Genomic DNA, 15,391 nt, shown 5'->3' on the forward strand with positions numbered 1-15,391 from the left:
CTCTCATAGCATAGCCCTCCAGGACTTATTAACCCCCCCCACACACACACACATACACAGCATGGGGGTGGTATGCATGTGAGCGCTGGGGCAGACCTTGGTGAGGAACTTGTTGAATGGATTTGGGTATTTTGGGGAACATGTGAGCTCCTTAAAGGTGTCTCAGGTGGTTGTGGGATTGGAAGATTTCGGTACCCTGGACATGGGTGGCCCTGGAATGCCTGACTGAGTGGCAAGGGTAAGCAGGGGCTGAGTGAGGGGCACTCTGGGTCTCATCGGCTGGAAGGAAACCTGCCTAGGCTCCGGGCCAAATAAATCATTGGGAAGGGAAGAAGAACATTTTCTCATCTGTTTAAAGGGCAACGAAGCGTAGCCTCTCTGGCCCAGCGGGAGGCGAGGCTGAGGCCAGGCGGGTGAGGCCAGGAAGCTCCCTTGCTTGACCCTCATCCTCTCATGAGCTGCCCTGATGGCCTTGGCTTTGGCGGTGTGCTGCCTCCCAGCTGGGGTATTGGTGGTGGTTATTCTTAACAAAAATATTAATTAATTACAAATAAGATCATTATTGTAAAGGGCCTCTCCTCAGGCCTAGCACTTGTAATCCATACCCGGACCTTCCTGGATCCCAGGCTGAGACAGTTTATGGTTTTTTTTTTTTTTTGGTTTTTCGAGACAGGGTTCCTCTGTGTAGCTTTGCGCCTTTCCTGGAGCTCACTTGGTAGCCCAGGCTGGCCTCGAACTCACAGAGATCCGCCTGCCTCTGCCTCCCAAGTGCTGGGATTAAAGGCGTGCGCCACCAACGCCCGGCGACAGTTTATGTTTTACACCATTCCACAGATGAGAAAACAGAGGCCCGGAAAGCTGAAGGGATTTTTTTTCTCAAGGTCACCCAGCACAACAGTAGATCAGGGTGGGAAGCCTGGCCTCCTACAGTCCATGTGTGTTTGGTCCCCTTAGAGGTTCCAGAACAGACCCTCATGGGACACAAGAGCTGGGGGTCATTGTCTTCTGCTCAGAGTGTAAGGATGGCCCTCCACTCTGCCCAAGCCTTCTGTGACTGAGCTCTGGATGGTGTCTCTTCCCAGGTTGTCTCAGCCTCAGGCTCCCTGGGGGAGGGGGTCTCTCCTGGGGCTAAGATGCGTTCTTCTCACCCCCGCCTGGGCTGTTCAGAGAAGTAATTTCTCTTCAACCAGCTGGATTTGAATATGGAAACAATTTGTAATTACTCCAAGTCCTCCTGGGCGGGCAGGCAGGCAGGCAGGCGGGTGGCATTATCACCAGAGTGAGTCTGGAAGGGCAGGGGCTCCTGGGAAAGCAGGTGGCAGAAGCCCTGATACAGGGAGAGCCTTCCCAACATCTGTCCTAATCCAGACAGCTTCTGCACACCCCCTGACAAGTCCTGCTGTCTTTACTCGATTTACCTAGTTTCTTCCTGTGAGTCTGCCCTGTGAGTCTCTGGGCTATGGAATATGATTTAACAGTCCCTGATCACACCCACCATGTTTTTCCTAGGGCATGAGGTCAAGAAGTCAGAAGACTATCAAGGAACAGAAAAACAGATAAATAACATCTCTGTCTCCCCGGAGTGGGCCCCTCCCATCACCCCCTACCCAGCTGGATCTCTCAGAGCAGAGAAAGAGTGTGGCTTTAGAGATCCAGCTGCATCACATCTGTGAGAGACCTGCCTGTGTTTCTCTTGGTGCTAGGTCTCTAGCATGCAAATAATCATGAATATTCATAAAGAGGGAGGCGGGCTCAGTATGGGAGAGGAAGGGGCTGGAGCTCTGGAGGACGGGATCGTTGAGACTTCTAAGGATTGGTCCTTGTATCTTGGTGGGCAGTCCATGTCTTGATCACTCTGCCCACTTTTGTCCACCTCCCCAAAGGCTCCCAGCAACTTTGTTGCTTCTCACGGGAGCCGAGTAAGGAAGGAGCCCAGGATTTCCCACTGTATCCAGTGGCTGTCAATGCTTTGCAGATGGCGAGGACTGCCTGGTTCAGCTTTCACAGTGAGCTGAGCCTTCCAACTATGCCAGGGTGTGTTCCAGGGTGCCTGGCAAGAATCTGCGAGCTCTGCCTGCCGGTGCTAGGCCTAAGGCATTGGCCTTCTCAGGGCTCCCACAGAGAAAGGGAAAGTGTAAGCGCAGACCCCTCCCTGCTTCACACAGCCTCATAAATTCCCTTAAGGTGACTGGTGAGATCCCTTCATCACCCCTTATTACCTCCTTCCATTAAAGTCGATAATGTCTCCCAATCACTCACAACAAATGTCACCAGGACTGCTTCAGGGGGAGGGACAGAGGGAAGGTACAGGGGAAGTGCTCTGCCTCTTTCCACTAACTCCTCTGGGAAGAGGTGGGCTTTTCTCATCTTGCCACAGTCTGTGGGTGACCAAACTCGAGTTATGGGGGAAAGGGGAAGTTAGCAATGGATGGGCCGAGGACCACCTTGTCTTTACAGGACTGGCCCCTCCACGTGTGTGAGCCTTCCAAAGTATGTCCCGAAACCACTCCACCCTCATGCAAAGCTGCCCCCTGCTGGCTTCTCTGCCCAGAGTCATCGGATTAACCTACTTGTTTTGGCTGCTGTGGTGTGTCCCCAGTCGGCCCACCTTCCTGGTGGCATCACGCCCGGGCCACAAACCTCCTGACCAGAGCCCCGAGCCATGGACATCCCTCTGGGTACCGCCTGAGCCATGTGGGCTTAGGCCCCACCCAACTGTTCCTGGGAACAGGGCCAGGATGGGGTGGGTCTGTGCATCTCTGTGGCTTCTACATAAACAGATGCAACATGGGGGCGCCCCTGGCACAGAGAAAGGCACTTGTGGGAGAAGAGACTTGGGAAAACATGTAACATACTGCACACGTGTAACATCCCCGTGCCTAGGGACATGCAACATCACAGCGATTAACACCAGAGTATGCAGTAAACATGCCACGCTGCGGGGTACCTGTGTTGTTTCTACATACCAGTTACCCACAGCGTTCTGCACACATGTGGCACCTGTGAGCTTCTACACATACAGTATTCTTAAGGCACAGGGAAAAAGCAGCATGCATTCAGGACCTGAGCGCATGTCAATGCACTATGCATACGTGCAGCATTTGCATGCACCCAGCCAGGCAATATTGCAGTGCACACGCAGGGCACCTGTATGCATATGCAAAGTTCAGGGCACGAGTGGCACCTGCATGCACAGGGACACGCAATATGCACTGCATATTGGGGAGGGGGACAAAATGCTTTCGCCTCCACAGCTCGGGAGACCCTAGCTGCGCTAGACGCCACTGGCCTGGGGTATCGCTGGAGGGGTATCGCGGTTAGGCTCACTCTGCGGTCCAGGCGGTCACGGGCAGGGCGGGGGCTTACCCCGGGCTTCTCCCGCGCCGGCGCCTGGGGCCCAGGGTGAGGAGGGGGAGGGCGCGCTTGGCTCGGCTGGCGCTGCTCCCCCTTTAACAGGAGGCGGCGCGCGCGTCGCCCCCGCCCCCCGCCCCTTCTCCCGCGGCTCCTCGCGCCCGGCCCGGCGCGCGCCCCCTCCCGGGCCCGGCCCGCGCAGGCGCCGCGTCCCGCCTCGGCCGTCACTCGGCCCGGCGCGCGCTGCGGGCAGCGGCCGGAGCGGCCGGAGGAATCCGGTTCGGTGGCAGCAGCGGCGCTGGGAGACAGAGAGGAGGATGCGGCACCGGCGATCAGAGCCTGGGGCTGCGGCCGCCGCCCGCGAATAGGAGGCGGCGCGCGGCGCGGGCGGTGCTCGGGGCGGGGAGCGGGGGCGGCGCGGCGAGGAGGCGGCGGCGGCGGCGGCAGGAGCCCGCGCCCGGCCCGGCGCCCGCCCGCCCGCCCCGTGCAGCTCCGCGGCGCCTGCTCTGCACCCGCCGCTCGGCGGAGCCGGAGCCTCGGGCCTCGGCGCGGCTGCGGCGAGCTGCCCTGCGCCCGGCCCGGCCCCCGCCTTAGGGATGGCAAACTTGCGCCCCGCGGCCGCCTCCACCAGTGCCGGCCCCCGCTCCTGCTGCTGACGGCGCCCAGGTGAGTGCTCGGCCCCAGACCCCGGCCGGCCCCGCACCGAGCCCTCGCGCGCGCGGTCCCGAGTTTCCGCACCAGCCCGCACTCGGGGTGCCCCGCTTGCCCATCTCTGCTCAATTCTCCGGCCCGAACTGAGTCTGTCCAGCGCTCACTCAACCCCCGTCTTAGAAGGGACTCCCAAGCCCTGGGCGGAAGCCCCCTTGGTCTCCTGCGAGCCCCTTTGCTGCCCCCTCCCCCAGCTTGGACCGACCCCTTGCTGATGTCAAAGTCCCCCACCTTTAGAATCCTGACCCAGACTGCCACACCGCTGTCGCGAGTCTTGCCCTGTCTCGGCCAAGATCCCGGCAGTGCGCCCCCGGTCTTGATTCGAGCCCCTCTCCAACCTGCAGCTCGGCTGTCCCCCTCCCCCATCTCCCCTCCTAGTCTGGCCACCGGACTCTGGACCTCTCCTCCACTCGGCCCGTAGTCGTTCCGGTCCCCAACCACGTCTGTTACTGCCCTCCCCCGCGCCTACACGGCGACCATGCTTCCCCTCTATTTCTGCCCCGAGTACCCCTTCCCCCATATCTGCCCAGAGTCCCGCCTTCCCTTTCCAATCTCTGCTGCAAGTCCCCTCCCCCTCAGCCTGGAATTGGGGCCGTGTCCCCCTTGCTCCTACAAGCCCCGTTCCTCAGGCCGAGGTCTCCATCTGACCCTCGGCCGACTCCCGCGTTCATCTTTGGCCGGAACCCCCGCCTCCCCATCCCTATCCTCCCACCATCGGTCTTAGAGCCAGGCACCAGACGCACTCTTCTGCAACCCTGGGGGCTGGCATGATTTGGGGGGCTGTAGGCTGTGAAGTTGGCGGCCACTCCTGCAGTCGCTTTGGTCCGAGGGCACAGCCGCGGGAAATCCTCCGCGCCACGGCTAGTGCAGAACGGGCGACCAGTCTGTTGCCCGCGGGGGGGAGGGGCGCCCGGGCCGAGAGATGCCGCCCGCCTGCCCGCCTTGCCAGCTGCCTGCCCGGCCCCTGGGCGTCCTCTGGCGCCCCCTGCCCGCAGCCCGGGACCCACCGCCCCTTCCCTCGCGGACAACCCCGGGTTTCCGCAACCCAAGCTTTGGGTGTCAGCGGGACTGACGCTGGGAAGTCCCTGGGGAGGTGAGATTGGTGGGTGAGGCCAGGTGCCCAAACACTGGTCGTAAGGCTACGTGCTTTGGGGATGGAGAGGGACGGTGTTGGATGGAGGGCTCATCCCAGCGGCAAGTCAGGAGCCCTTTGAGCACCAGGCACAGCGGGACTAGCCCTGGTTTTCAGAATGATCTGGTTGCTTCTTGGGCTTGAGTAGGTGTCCTTAGGGAGCTTCTGTCTGTCCACCCCCATCACATTCCTTACAAGATAGGGGCAAAGGTGGGCTCTATCCGGCTTGGGCGTGAAGGAGGCTGTGAGCAAATCCGCCTGACCCAGGGACAGAGCAGGCACCCGGAGAGTGGGGGTCCAGCATGGACACGCACAGGGTATGCCCTGGCCATGTTGGTGGGGAGACGAGGGACCAAGGCTGACTGACGGAGGTAATCTTCCTCTCTTCCCTTCTGCCTCCTCACACCCCCGTTCTGTCCTCTCCCCATCCTTCTTCAGAAAGGGACAGGTCTCGTTTAGGGTGTGTGTCAGGGGTGGGCATTTCTGTAACACAAAGGGAGGTCCTAGTTACTCTCTCCTTCCCTCCCAGGCCACAGCTATTGAAGGTAAATAGCTGAGACTCAAGTTTTGATCAGATGATCTGGGTTCCAAATCTGTGTTACCTGGCCAAGCTACTTCACCTTTCGGAGCCTCAGTTGATCCTCTATGAAATGGGTCAGTGACCACTGCCCCATATAGTTGCTGGGGAATGAAATCAGATTGTACTATAGAACGCCTATCGATACTACATAATGATGTCTAGTGCTGTTTCCCTTCAAAGCCAAGGTCAGGTCCCTTGCTACTACTACGGATCCCAAAAAGGAACTTCCTTCACTTCTAACCTTCAGAATAATCAAGACAGAAAATACTTTCACCCCTCTAACCCCAAAGGGTCCAGGAAGCTTGTGACTGTTAGTTGCCTCCTCTTCGTTTCTGGCTCTGCAACATCTGGGTGCTCCTTGGTCATAGGGGCCGCAATGAAGGCCAAGCCAAGGGCTCTGAGGTCTAGATTCAAGTATAGAGGCGAGGGAAGTGGGATCAGTACAGAAGAGACACCGCTGTCAAAGGCAGGCAGTCCGTTAGAGGTGGCCCACATGGAGAACCAACCACTCTGAGATACAGAGCCTTTCCCTCTTCCCAACCCTTGGAGATCAGACATCGTCAGGAACTTTCCAGGTTAGTTAGCGCTGCAGGTCAGAGTTAGGGGCAACCTGGCCTGAGAGCCATGGAGTTTGGAGAAACCTAGCGTTGACGTGAGAGCTTCAGTGAAGGGCTAGGAGGAGGACGACGGAGACACGAACCCGTGGCGTTCTGGTCAGCTATTCATCTTCTGGCGGTGTGGCCGGACCTGGGTTCCATCGAGGAGTGGCAACCTCCGAGCTATCCTCTCGCCGGGGCAGCCCTGACACTGGGGAACAAAAGCTTTCGGTTCCTGTAGCAACCGCTCCAGCTGCTGCAAAGTTCCGGGGAGGCGGGCGGAGGGCGGCTGAGTCACCGCCCCCTCCCCTGCCACCCGCACGCCCCCGCCCCCGGGGGCCGCCCCTTGTCCCCGTCTGCACGGCTAGCCTTTCCCTCGGTGTGTGCGACAGGCCTCCGGAGCGACCCCTCTCTGCCATCAGTCTGGGAAGGCCGCACCCGGGTCGCCCGCTCCCTCGGTCCCGCCCCCCTAGCTCGAGAGGCTGGATGGAGGCTGAGCGCCTCGCTGGGTGCCAGAGCTCTTGGAGAGGGGTCCCCGAGCACCCTGCCCCCAGCTCGGAGCACGGGCGGGAGACCCGGAGGCCCCATGGCAGGCACCGGTGAGGCTGAGGATGAGTGACGGGCTCGCGAATTGGAGCTGCCAGGTGGATAAACGCGAAGGATGTGCTCGTCGCCGCCGCGCCCCCTCCCCCGCTCATCGCCCCTCCCCCGCCTGGGGCCAGGGCTTGCGACTCCTCACCCAGTGTTCACAGCTGGTCCCTGGTAGACAAGAGTCGATCTGATCCCGGGACCCCTGACAGCCGGCCCGGAGGTGCCCCACCCCCGCCGATCTTCACCCTCCACTTGAGCTGCTGAGAAAACTTTGGGGTCCTTCTTTGGTACAGAATGGAAGCCCGAGGCTGGGCCAGCCTGAGGGGTCTCCGAGGATCCCCATTCTCTCCTTGAACCTATGCAGAGAGGAGCTCCTGGGAATTCTGGGGGGCTTAGGTGAGAACTGGGTCCCTGAGATTGAAACTACTCCAGGCAGCTCCTCTTCCATCTCAGCCCAGAAAGGTCCTGAAACCTTTTGACGCTCTCCACCAGCCTTTTCTGACTCAGGAAGTTCTGCCTTAGAGCTGACCTTGGCCTCTACTTTCTAGCACTTGTACCTTGGAAGGGTCTGTGGTCTTCCTGGGCTTTGAGGTGACAATGCCACTCTTGGCCATTCCCTGGCCCCTTGTTGAGAGGAGCATCAGCATGATTCTGAGACCAGGAGCAGAGCTCATCAGGCTGGGTCAGGTTATGTGTTGGGGAGGCTAACAGAGAAGAAGGCATGTGCCATTCCAAGGATAGTGATGGCACACTAGTGCCCAGAGAGGGAAACTGAGGCCCAGGTAGTTGTGCATGGCTAATAATCACGTGGCTGCCGGGAGACTAGGATCTTTTCAAGACTTCTCCCTGGGAGCAGGCTCTGGATCAATGCCCATAGGAGGACAGGTCACAGCCGCACACTTCAAGAAGATCTTGAATAAGGCCATGGCTGTGACCCAGCTTCAGTTGAGTCTTTCCCTTAATGTGAAGGGTGGAAAGGTAAAATGCTTACCCTCATCCTCCATCTCACTTTGAAGCAGGAACTATAGAGCAGTGAAGGCCGTACCCTGAGGGCAGGGTAAAATCCTAAAATGGGTCTGAGCTGTCTGGAGGAGACCGAGTAGGCATGGGGATTGGCCAGTGTGTACAGGTGGCTCCCTTCTGGAGAAGCCAGACCCTGGCAGGGAGCAGTTTAGACTTCATGTTTCTTGATGATCTGGGAGCAGCAGAGGTCCAGGAGATGGGACCAGGGCTCTGTGATGCCCCAGCTTTAAAAACACGGGGAAGAGGCTATGGGCAGTCCTGCTCAATACTTAGCCGTCATATACAGAGCCTCGGGGCGAAGCACCTGTGTGGACACACATGGGAATAGATGCATCTCTGTATGTATGCAGTGGTCTGACTTCACTGTGTGTGTGGTGTGTGCACCCTTGTGCACATATGAGGTCATAATGCTGAGCTTGTCACAGACCTGCATGCATGTGTGTTTTTGTATGGAGAACACTGGGAAGGCTTGTCTGCACACACATCTGTATATGCATGCTTTTGTGTATGTATGTGTCTCTGGGCCCAAGTCTGTTGAAGCCCAGGTCTGTTCAGGTATATAGTTCCCTTCCTTGCTGTAGGTGGGGGAGGGGAGGGGAGGGGAGGCCACTTATAATGAGCCCCCCCTCCCCTCTGCTGAGCTGCAGCCATGGCCTGAATTTTGCAGCCTGCTTAAAAATAATTGGGGGCAGCGGGGGGGATTGGATGTCACTCATCATCAGCCGCTGGCTTCTCTGGTTGTCGCAGCAGCCTGGGCGGGCTGAACAGTTTGGGACAGGCATGATTGCAGGGGGGAAGGCCAGGGCTCCGGCGCCGGTTTCAGCTCTGCAGAGGAGGGTAGGGCAGAGACAGGGGCCTCTTCTGGCTCCTGTTGGTCTTTGGAGGAGGGTGAGGCAGCTCCTCCTGGGTGAGTGAGCCTAGTGATGCCTCTGGCCTCCATCCTTTCCCGATGGTTGGGGAAGGACAGGTGCATGTCTGTGACTGGGGCTGGGGCTTGGCTCAGAGGCGCCCCGTGTGGGAAAGTAGCGTTCCAGGCTCTGTGCATGCTGCACTGGGATTGGAGTACTGGGGTTCTAATTCCTGTCCTCTGCTCCTGAAACTATTTAGAACAGTTCTGGGGAAATTTGTCCCCAGGGAGCAGCTGTATCTTAGAAAGCCTAGCCACACCTGTGAGCTGTCCTGTGGTTGTGATTTGAGGTCCCAGAAGGAATCACTTGGCCCCTTGTCCTGAATCCCAAGCAATAAGCTAAGGGAAGGCACAGGAAGCTCTGGGTGGGGGTGGGGAACTGTGGGCCTGAGTTGAGGTCCTGAATTCCAGTTCTGACTAGGCCACCTTCTTGTGATCTTGAGCCTTGTGTCTTCTTTAACGTGGAAGCTCTCAGTTAGATGGGTCCATGCTGGCCTGTGGGCTGTGTGGTGGAGGGGGGAGGAGGGAGGCTGTGTGGCTGCGTTAGAATTGGACTGGAAGTGAGGCTAGTCTAGATTTGTACCAGCCTGCTTTTTTGGGAATTGGGGTAGAAGCTGGGTGGGAGTGGCCAGTGGTTCTGCCCCGGTCTGATGGGTGGGAAGGTGGTTGCAGCCTTCTAGCCTGAGTGCCGGCAGGGTGGGTCTTGGGTCCTCTGTGTCCTCTGCCTGCCTGGAGTGCATTCACACTTGCTGGGAGAGCAACTGAGACAGCACGTTGAGGGAAGGAAGCCAGCGGACTGCTCTTCCCTCTTAGGGCCTTGAGATGAGCCACAGGGAGAGCACACGAGGCTGACAAGCCATTTGCCAGGCCTTGGAAGCCAATCCTGTGGGGAAGATGTGAAGAGGGGGCTATGATGGAAATTACTGTGCCCATTTTGTAGATTAGGAAACTGAGGTTCATGAGACTCATCCAGCTAGCAAGTGGCTGGCTGAGCGGACTGATGCCTGGTACCTCCTCTCCTCATTGCTACAGCAGTGGTACCCATGACATCCACACTGGTAATACCCCCTCTTCCACGGGCATGGCTGGGTTAGACACAGTTCCTGGCACCTGGCAGTAACTCCGCCCCTTCCTCTCTTGCTCAGTGAAGGGAGTGAGTGAGAACATTGTTCTGGGAATAACCTTGAATCGCGCCGATTTATAAAAAAGCAAAGGGTTGTCAAACATGCCACTCTGACTGCTGGATTACACACGGCGCTCCTTACAGCTCCTCACGACACACCGAGAGCAGCCGCTCGGAGGATAAAGGGGTGGCAGGGCTGGCACTGTATGTGGATGCCAGGCCCAGACACTCTGGTTGGCGGGGTGCATAGGAGGCAGTGATAACTAAGGCGCTTGGAAACTGAACCCCAAGAGTCCAAGCCTCCTCCGGGAACGCTTTCCTGAGTTACCTCATATTGCCCTTGTAGGATAGATGAGATAGGTATTTCGGATGAGATAAGGACAGCCATTTTACAGGCAAGAAAACCAAGGCACAGAGAGGTCATTCACTTGGTCTAAGGTCACACAGACAAACCCAAGGGATTTAAAGGAACATGGTTAGAACCACCGGCCCACTACTGGACACTGGAGCTTCAGAGCACTTGCCGACCGACCCGGAGCTCCGCTGACCTCTGTTTTTTCCACAGGGCAAGGGACATAGGATGACCCCAGCCTGTCCCCTCTTACTGTCTGTGATTCTGTCCCTGCGCCTGGCCACGGCCTTCGACCCCGCCCCCAGTGCCTGCTCCGCCCTGGCCTCGGGTGTACTCTACGGGGCCTTCTCGCTGCAGGACCTCTTTCCCACCATCGCCTCGGGCTGCTCCTGGACCCTGGAGAACCCTGACCCCACCAAGTACTCCCTCTACCTGCGCTTCAACCGACAGGAGCAGGTGTGCACCCACTTTGCCCCCCGCCTGCTGCCCCTGGACCACTACCTGGTCAACTTCACCTGCCTGCGGCCTGGTCCGGAGGAAGCGGCAGCCCAGGCAGAATCAGAGGTGGGGCGGCCAGAGGAGGAGGAGGAGGCAGCAGCGACCGGGCTGGAGCTGTGTGGTGGCTCAGGCCCCTTTACCTTCCTGCACTTCGACAAGAACTTTGTGCAGCTGTGCCTGTCGGCCGAGCCCTCGGAGGCCCCGCGGCTGCTGGCGCCTGCTGCCCTGGCCTTCCGCTTTGTGGAGGTTTTGCTGATCAACAACAACAACTCCAGCCAGTTCACCTGTGGCGTGCTCTGCCGCTGGAGTGAAGAGTGTGGCCGGGCTGCAGGCAGGGCTTGTGGCTTTGCCCAGCCAGGGTGCAGCTGCCCTGGGGAGGCTGCGGCCAGCCCTGCCACCACCACGCCTCCGGGGCCGCCGGCTGCCCACACCTTATCCAATGCCCTGGTGCCAGGGGGCCCGGCCCCACCTGCTGAGGCTGACTTGCACTCAGGGAGCAGCAATGACCTGTTCACCACCGAGATGAGATATGGTGAGTGTGAGCAGGGTCTGAGTGGGACGGGGGGGGGGGGACCGAGGGGACCGGCAGTGTCTGCTGGTGTCCATTCCGGCCAGTCCCAGCCATTTGCAGAGTCATTCATGGATGCCACCTCTGTGCTCAGCCTTGTCCGGATGTAAAGGTCATCAAAAATCAGATTTTACCCGAGTGGGATGCAGATGAGAGAAGGGCACAGTGATGCAGGCACCTGGCAGAGAGCTGGCCAAGGGAGCTTCCGGAAGAGAAGGGGGCAGCGGCACAGGCCTGTAGAACAGGTGGGGAGGTGACAGGCCGCAGGAGTGGTGCGAGCACCCCAGGCAGATGGAGCGGAGAGCACTGAACCCCAAAGCTGGAGTGGCTGTGGCTGACCCTGGCCCTGTGAGCTGACAAATTTGCCTGGAGCCTGGAGTAGGCAGGGAGCAGAAATGTGTTCCTGCCCACACGGGTCAATGATTTTTTGGCAGTACCCCAGGGTCAGGGCAGAAGGAGGTGAGGAAGAGTGTGCCTGGGCGAAGAGGCCCGAGCTCTGAGGTGCCTTGGAGGGCCGGGCTGGCTCAACTCCCAGTGTCCCATCTCCCCCACTGGGCCCATGTCTTCTGGGACCGAGGCCGCCAGCTGCTGGCGCTTCCTGCTGACTGGGCAAAAGCTCTTCGAGTCCTTTTGCCTGCCTGCTCCCACACCCACCCCAGCTTCACAGCCATGGCCACCTTCCACTGCCCTGCATCTTGCAGCTTCTAGTCCCAGCTCCCCTCTGCCAGCTGGACCTCTACCCCTGGTGACCAGTGCCGAGCCAAGCGCTAGCTTGGGGGTCAGCAGGGAACAGGCACCAAGGCTAGGCAGGTGGGAGAGAGGTAGGTCTGGGAGCGGGGCCATATACTGGGAGGCCCTTTGCCTCTCTGGACCTCAGTTTCCCCAAGTGTTAGCCTAGTGGAGAGGATGGAGGATGCATCTAGGTCTCACTGAGTATTTACATGGGAGGAAGGAGGCTCATGTGAGGTCACTGGAGGAATACCTTCCCATATCCCTGCTTGGAGAATAGAGCCCAGGAGCCGGACACTATCTTTGATCGTTAGCATCATTAACAAAGGCATTGGATTCTTTGTAAAACTGGGAGGTGTCTCTGAATTAGTTAGAAGGGGAGTTATGTCAATGGCCTCTCCCAGTGCTTTGCAGGGGGACCTTCTTGGCCTCCCCCATGAAACATCTGGCATCGTGCCCACGGGGGCACAGTGAGCACCCAGGGGCCTTGCCGTGGCCTCTCTCCCAGGCCAGCTTGGCCTCTCACAGCGGTCGATGAAGCCATCCATGTGACAACCAGGCCGTGGGCAGGTTACAGGCCCTAGAGGCTGGCCTGGGATTTAGTGCCTGCAGGAAGAAATTGAATTTTGCTTCTTTTGTTGAACATCAGCGGAGAGCGCCAGGCGTATATCAGGAGGTTTATGGCTCCTCCTGTGTGGTCACCACTGCTGTCACTCCGTAGGGCCTTCCCCCATTCTGCGCAGCTGAGGACGAGTTCTTTTGTCTGGCTTTCCCTGTGGCCCAGCGGCCCAGTGGTTTGGAGTGGACGGAGCAAGGCTTTGCCCTCCTGGATGGGCACTGGCTGGGCAGGCTGCCATGTGGAGCACAGAGCCAGGAGCGGCCAGCTGGGCTTGGTTGAAGCCGGAAGCAGGATCTGGTTGGTAGCGAGGGCATCTTCAGGAGTCAGAGAGAGGTGGTGACCGGCAGTGCATCACCATCCGAGCCCCTGCGAGGACCCTCGAGGTTGAGACGGATGGAGGAGGTTGGATGGCTGGTTGTCCGCAAGGCTCTTGGAGCGGAGACCCCTGGGCTGGAGGCCCCGGCAGCTTTCAGGCCTTGCCTCTGCTCTGCCCCTTGCTCTACTTGGCACCTGTTCAGGTGGTGGTTGCTCTGCAGGGAGGGCTCCTGTGGGGAGCTGGCATGGGGGATGTAGCATCAGCTGGCATACATGAGCCGAACTTAGCCAGCATACTGGTACCCAGAGCTGGCTGGCACAGCCCCTTCCTCTCCCCAAAGCAGGCAGGAGGCTCTTCCGCTCTGCCACCTCCTCCCTCCTGTCCCAACCTTTCTGCTGTGAGAGACGGCGGGGAGGGACATGACTCAGTTCATTTCACGTGTCAGGGCGTGTCGACTGGTCAGAGGCATTGCCACAGCCCGGGACACACTGCTCTGCTCACCAAGACCTGGGGCCTCCTCCACACCGCCCTCCATGCCACACCCTAGAATGCAGAATAGGCTGGCACAGACAGAGAGCAAGGTTTGCGGGACGGTGAACAGGAAGAGACCCTCTGCCAGGAACTGGGGCAGGGAAGGAAGTTGGCTTCACCCTCTTTGGGACATCCTTGAGAGGAGCCCGCCGAAGACAAAGGAGGATGGACCCAGGGTGGCACCAGACAGAGGTTAGGGGCAGTGGGGTGCCTTGGCCCGCCTCGGAGCTGGGTGCATTTGACAAGAGGGCACAGGCGCCTGCTAATTTCACGCAAACTGCCTTTGATAGATCTCTTGTTATTTTTGGTGAGTTGAGCCATAAATTTGTGCCATCTTGCTGCCGCAATCTGTTAAGTGTGGGGAGAGGAAGACAGAGAAGGCAGGAAGGAGCTCTCGGAAGGCTGGCATGGAGGCTGGCTGAGGCCGGAGCTGGGAGGGGAGTCACAAGTGCTGCCCACTGCAGGGCCCAGCTGCTGACATGGGTCCCGCCCACTAATGCTCCGGGGCTGGGGGTCCCTTGTGCACAGGGATGGCTGTGCTCAGTGATCCCTGGGAGAGCTCTCCCCACCCCCATGCGACTGCCTCCTCCTCGGCTGCACAACTCTCTTCCCTCGGGGCACCTTCCCCCCTGGGCCAGATGTTCCCAGCCCACCCTCCCCATCTGCCCTCCATTCCTGAGGCATAGCCATCGGGGAGACTGTGGACTCTCGGGATGGCAAGAGTGACTTCAGATCCCCACCCTGCCTCTGCCACTGTGTCTCTGAATAAGTTGCTGTCCCTCCTAGATGTCTGTGTCACTGTCCCAATCTAGAGCCCGGGCCTCCAGCTCTACCCAGGCACCCCTTCCTGGTGTTTGAGACCTCGTTGGGCACAGCTGTCCACTCTTTCAGCCCTCCCTCCATCTCCCTCCTGCCCACTCACTGACCCCCCTCATTGTCCTCGGAGCCCTGCTTTCTGCCTCCCTCCTCTGCTGGGGCTGTTCCCCTCCCTGGGATACCTTTCACCCTGGGTGACCAGGTCTCTCCAATCTTGCCAAGCCTCATGTCTGCGTGTTACCCCTGTAGCTGCTAGGGAGGACCCCGACCTGCTCCACCCATTCCTGAGAGTGAGGAAGCGTTCTCCCTTCGCGCTCAAGCTTAGCTCTTCTGTGTTGGCCAGCCTGTTCTGGTGGCAGGAAACGGGGCCTCCCCTGCTTCCTTGAGGCTCCCATGGCAAGGAGGCCGGTCTTGTCTCTACAGAGTGGGAAAAGACCTAGTCCATAGCATTTCCTGGGAGTCCTGTCAGTGCATCCCAGAATTTTCAGGCCTTTCAGCACAGCCTGCCAATCCCTCATACACATCACTGTCTTTTCTTTTCTTTTCTTTTCTTTTCTTTTCTCTTCTCTTCTCTTCTCTTCTCTTCTCTTTCTTTTCTCTTCTCTTCTTTTCCTCTGTGTAACAGCCCTGACCATCCTGGAACTAGCTCTGTAGACCAGGATGGCCTTGAACTCACAGAGATCTGCCTGCCTCTGCCTCCTGAGTGTTGGGATTAAAGATATTCGCCACCACCACCCGGCCCTCATCCCTGTTCTTATCTGTGGAGTTCCTACCAAATCTGGGGCTAGCTCTGAGTGAGATCAGAGGGGAGGGAGGCACACTTTGTGTGCTCTTGTGTCACAGAGTGGCTGTTGGTAGACAGTGATCGTCAAGGCCACAGGCTGAAGTTGCCCTGTCACACGGACAAGTGACTTCAGTGCTGTTTTGTCACCTGTAAAGAGAGGATAGGAG

The 15,391-nt window shown here is 58.7% G+C and overlaps 1 protein-coding gene across 1 annotated transcript in view; it reads left to right on the top strand.

Moving 5' to 3' along the window:
* Positions 1-15,391, top strand: part of Adgrb2 (adhesion G protein-coupled receptor B2) — a 62,622-nt gene that overhangs the window by 21,052 nt on the left and 26,179 nt on the right. Inside the window, 1 exon segment of the mRNA XM_037202973.1 lies at positions 10,577-11,393. Coding sequence (XP_037058868.1) covers positions 10,592-11,393 — 802 coding nt within the window. The 5' untranslated portion in view covers positions 10,577-10,591.

This window comes from Peromyscus leucopus, chromosome 2 (assembly GCF_004664715.2).
Source record: "Peromyscus leucopus breed LL Stock chromosome 2, UCI_PerLeu_2.1, whole genome shotgun sequence".
Classification (NCBI taxonomy): domain Eukaryota; kingdom Metazoa; phylum Chordata; class Mammalia; order Rodentia; family Cricetidae; genus Peromyscus; species Peromyscus leucopus.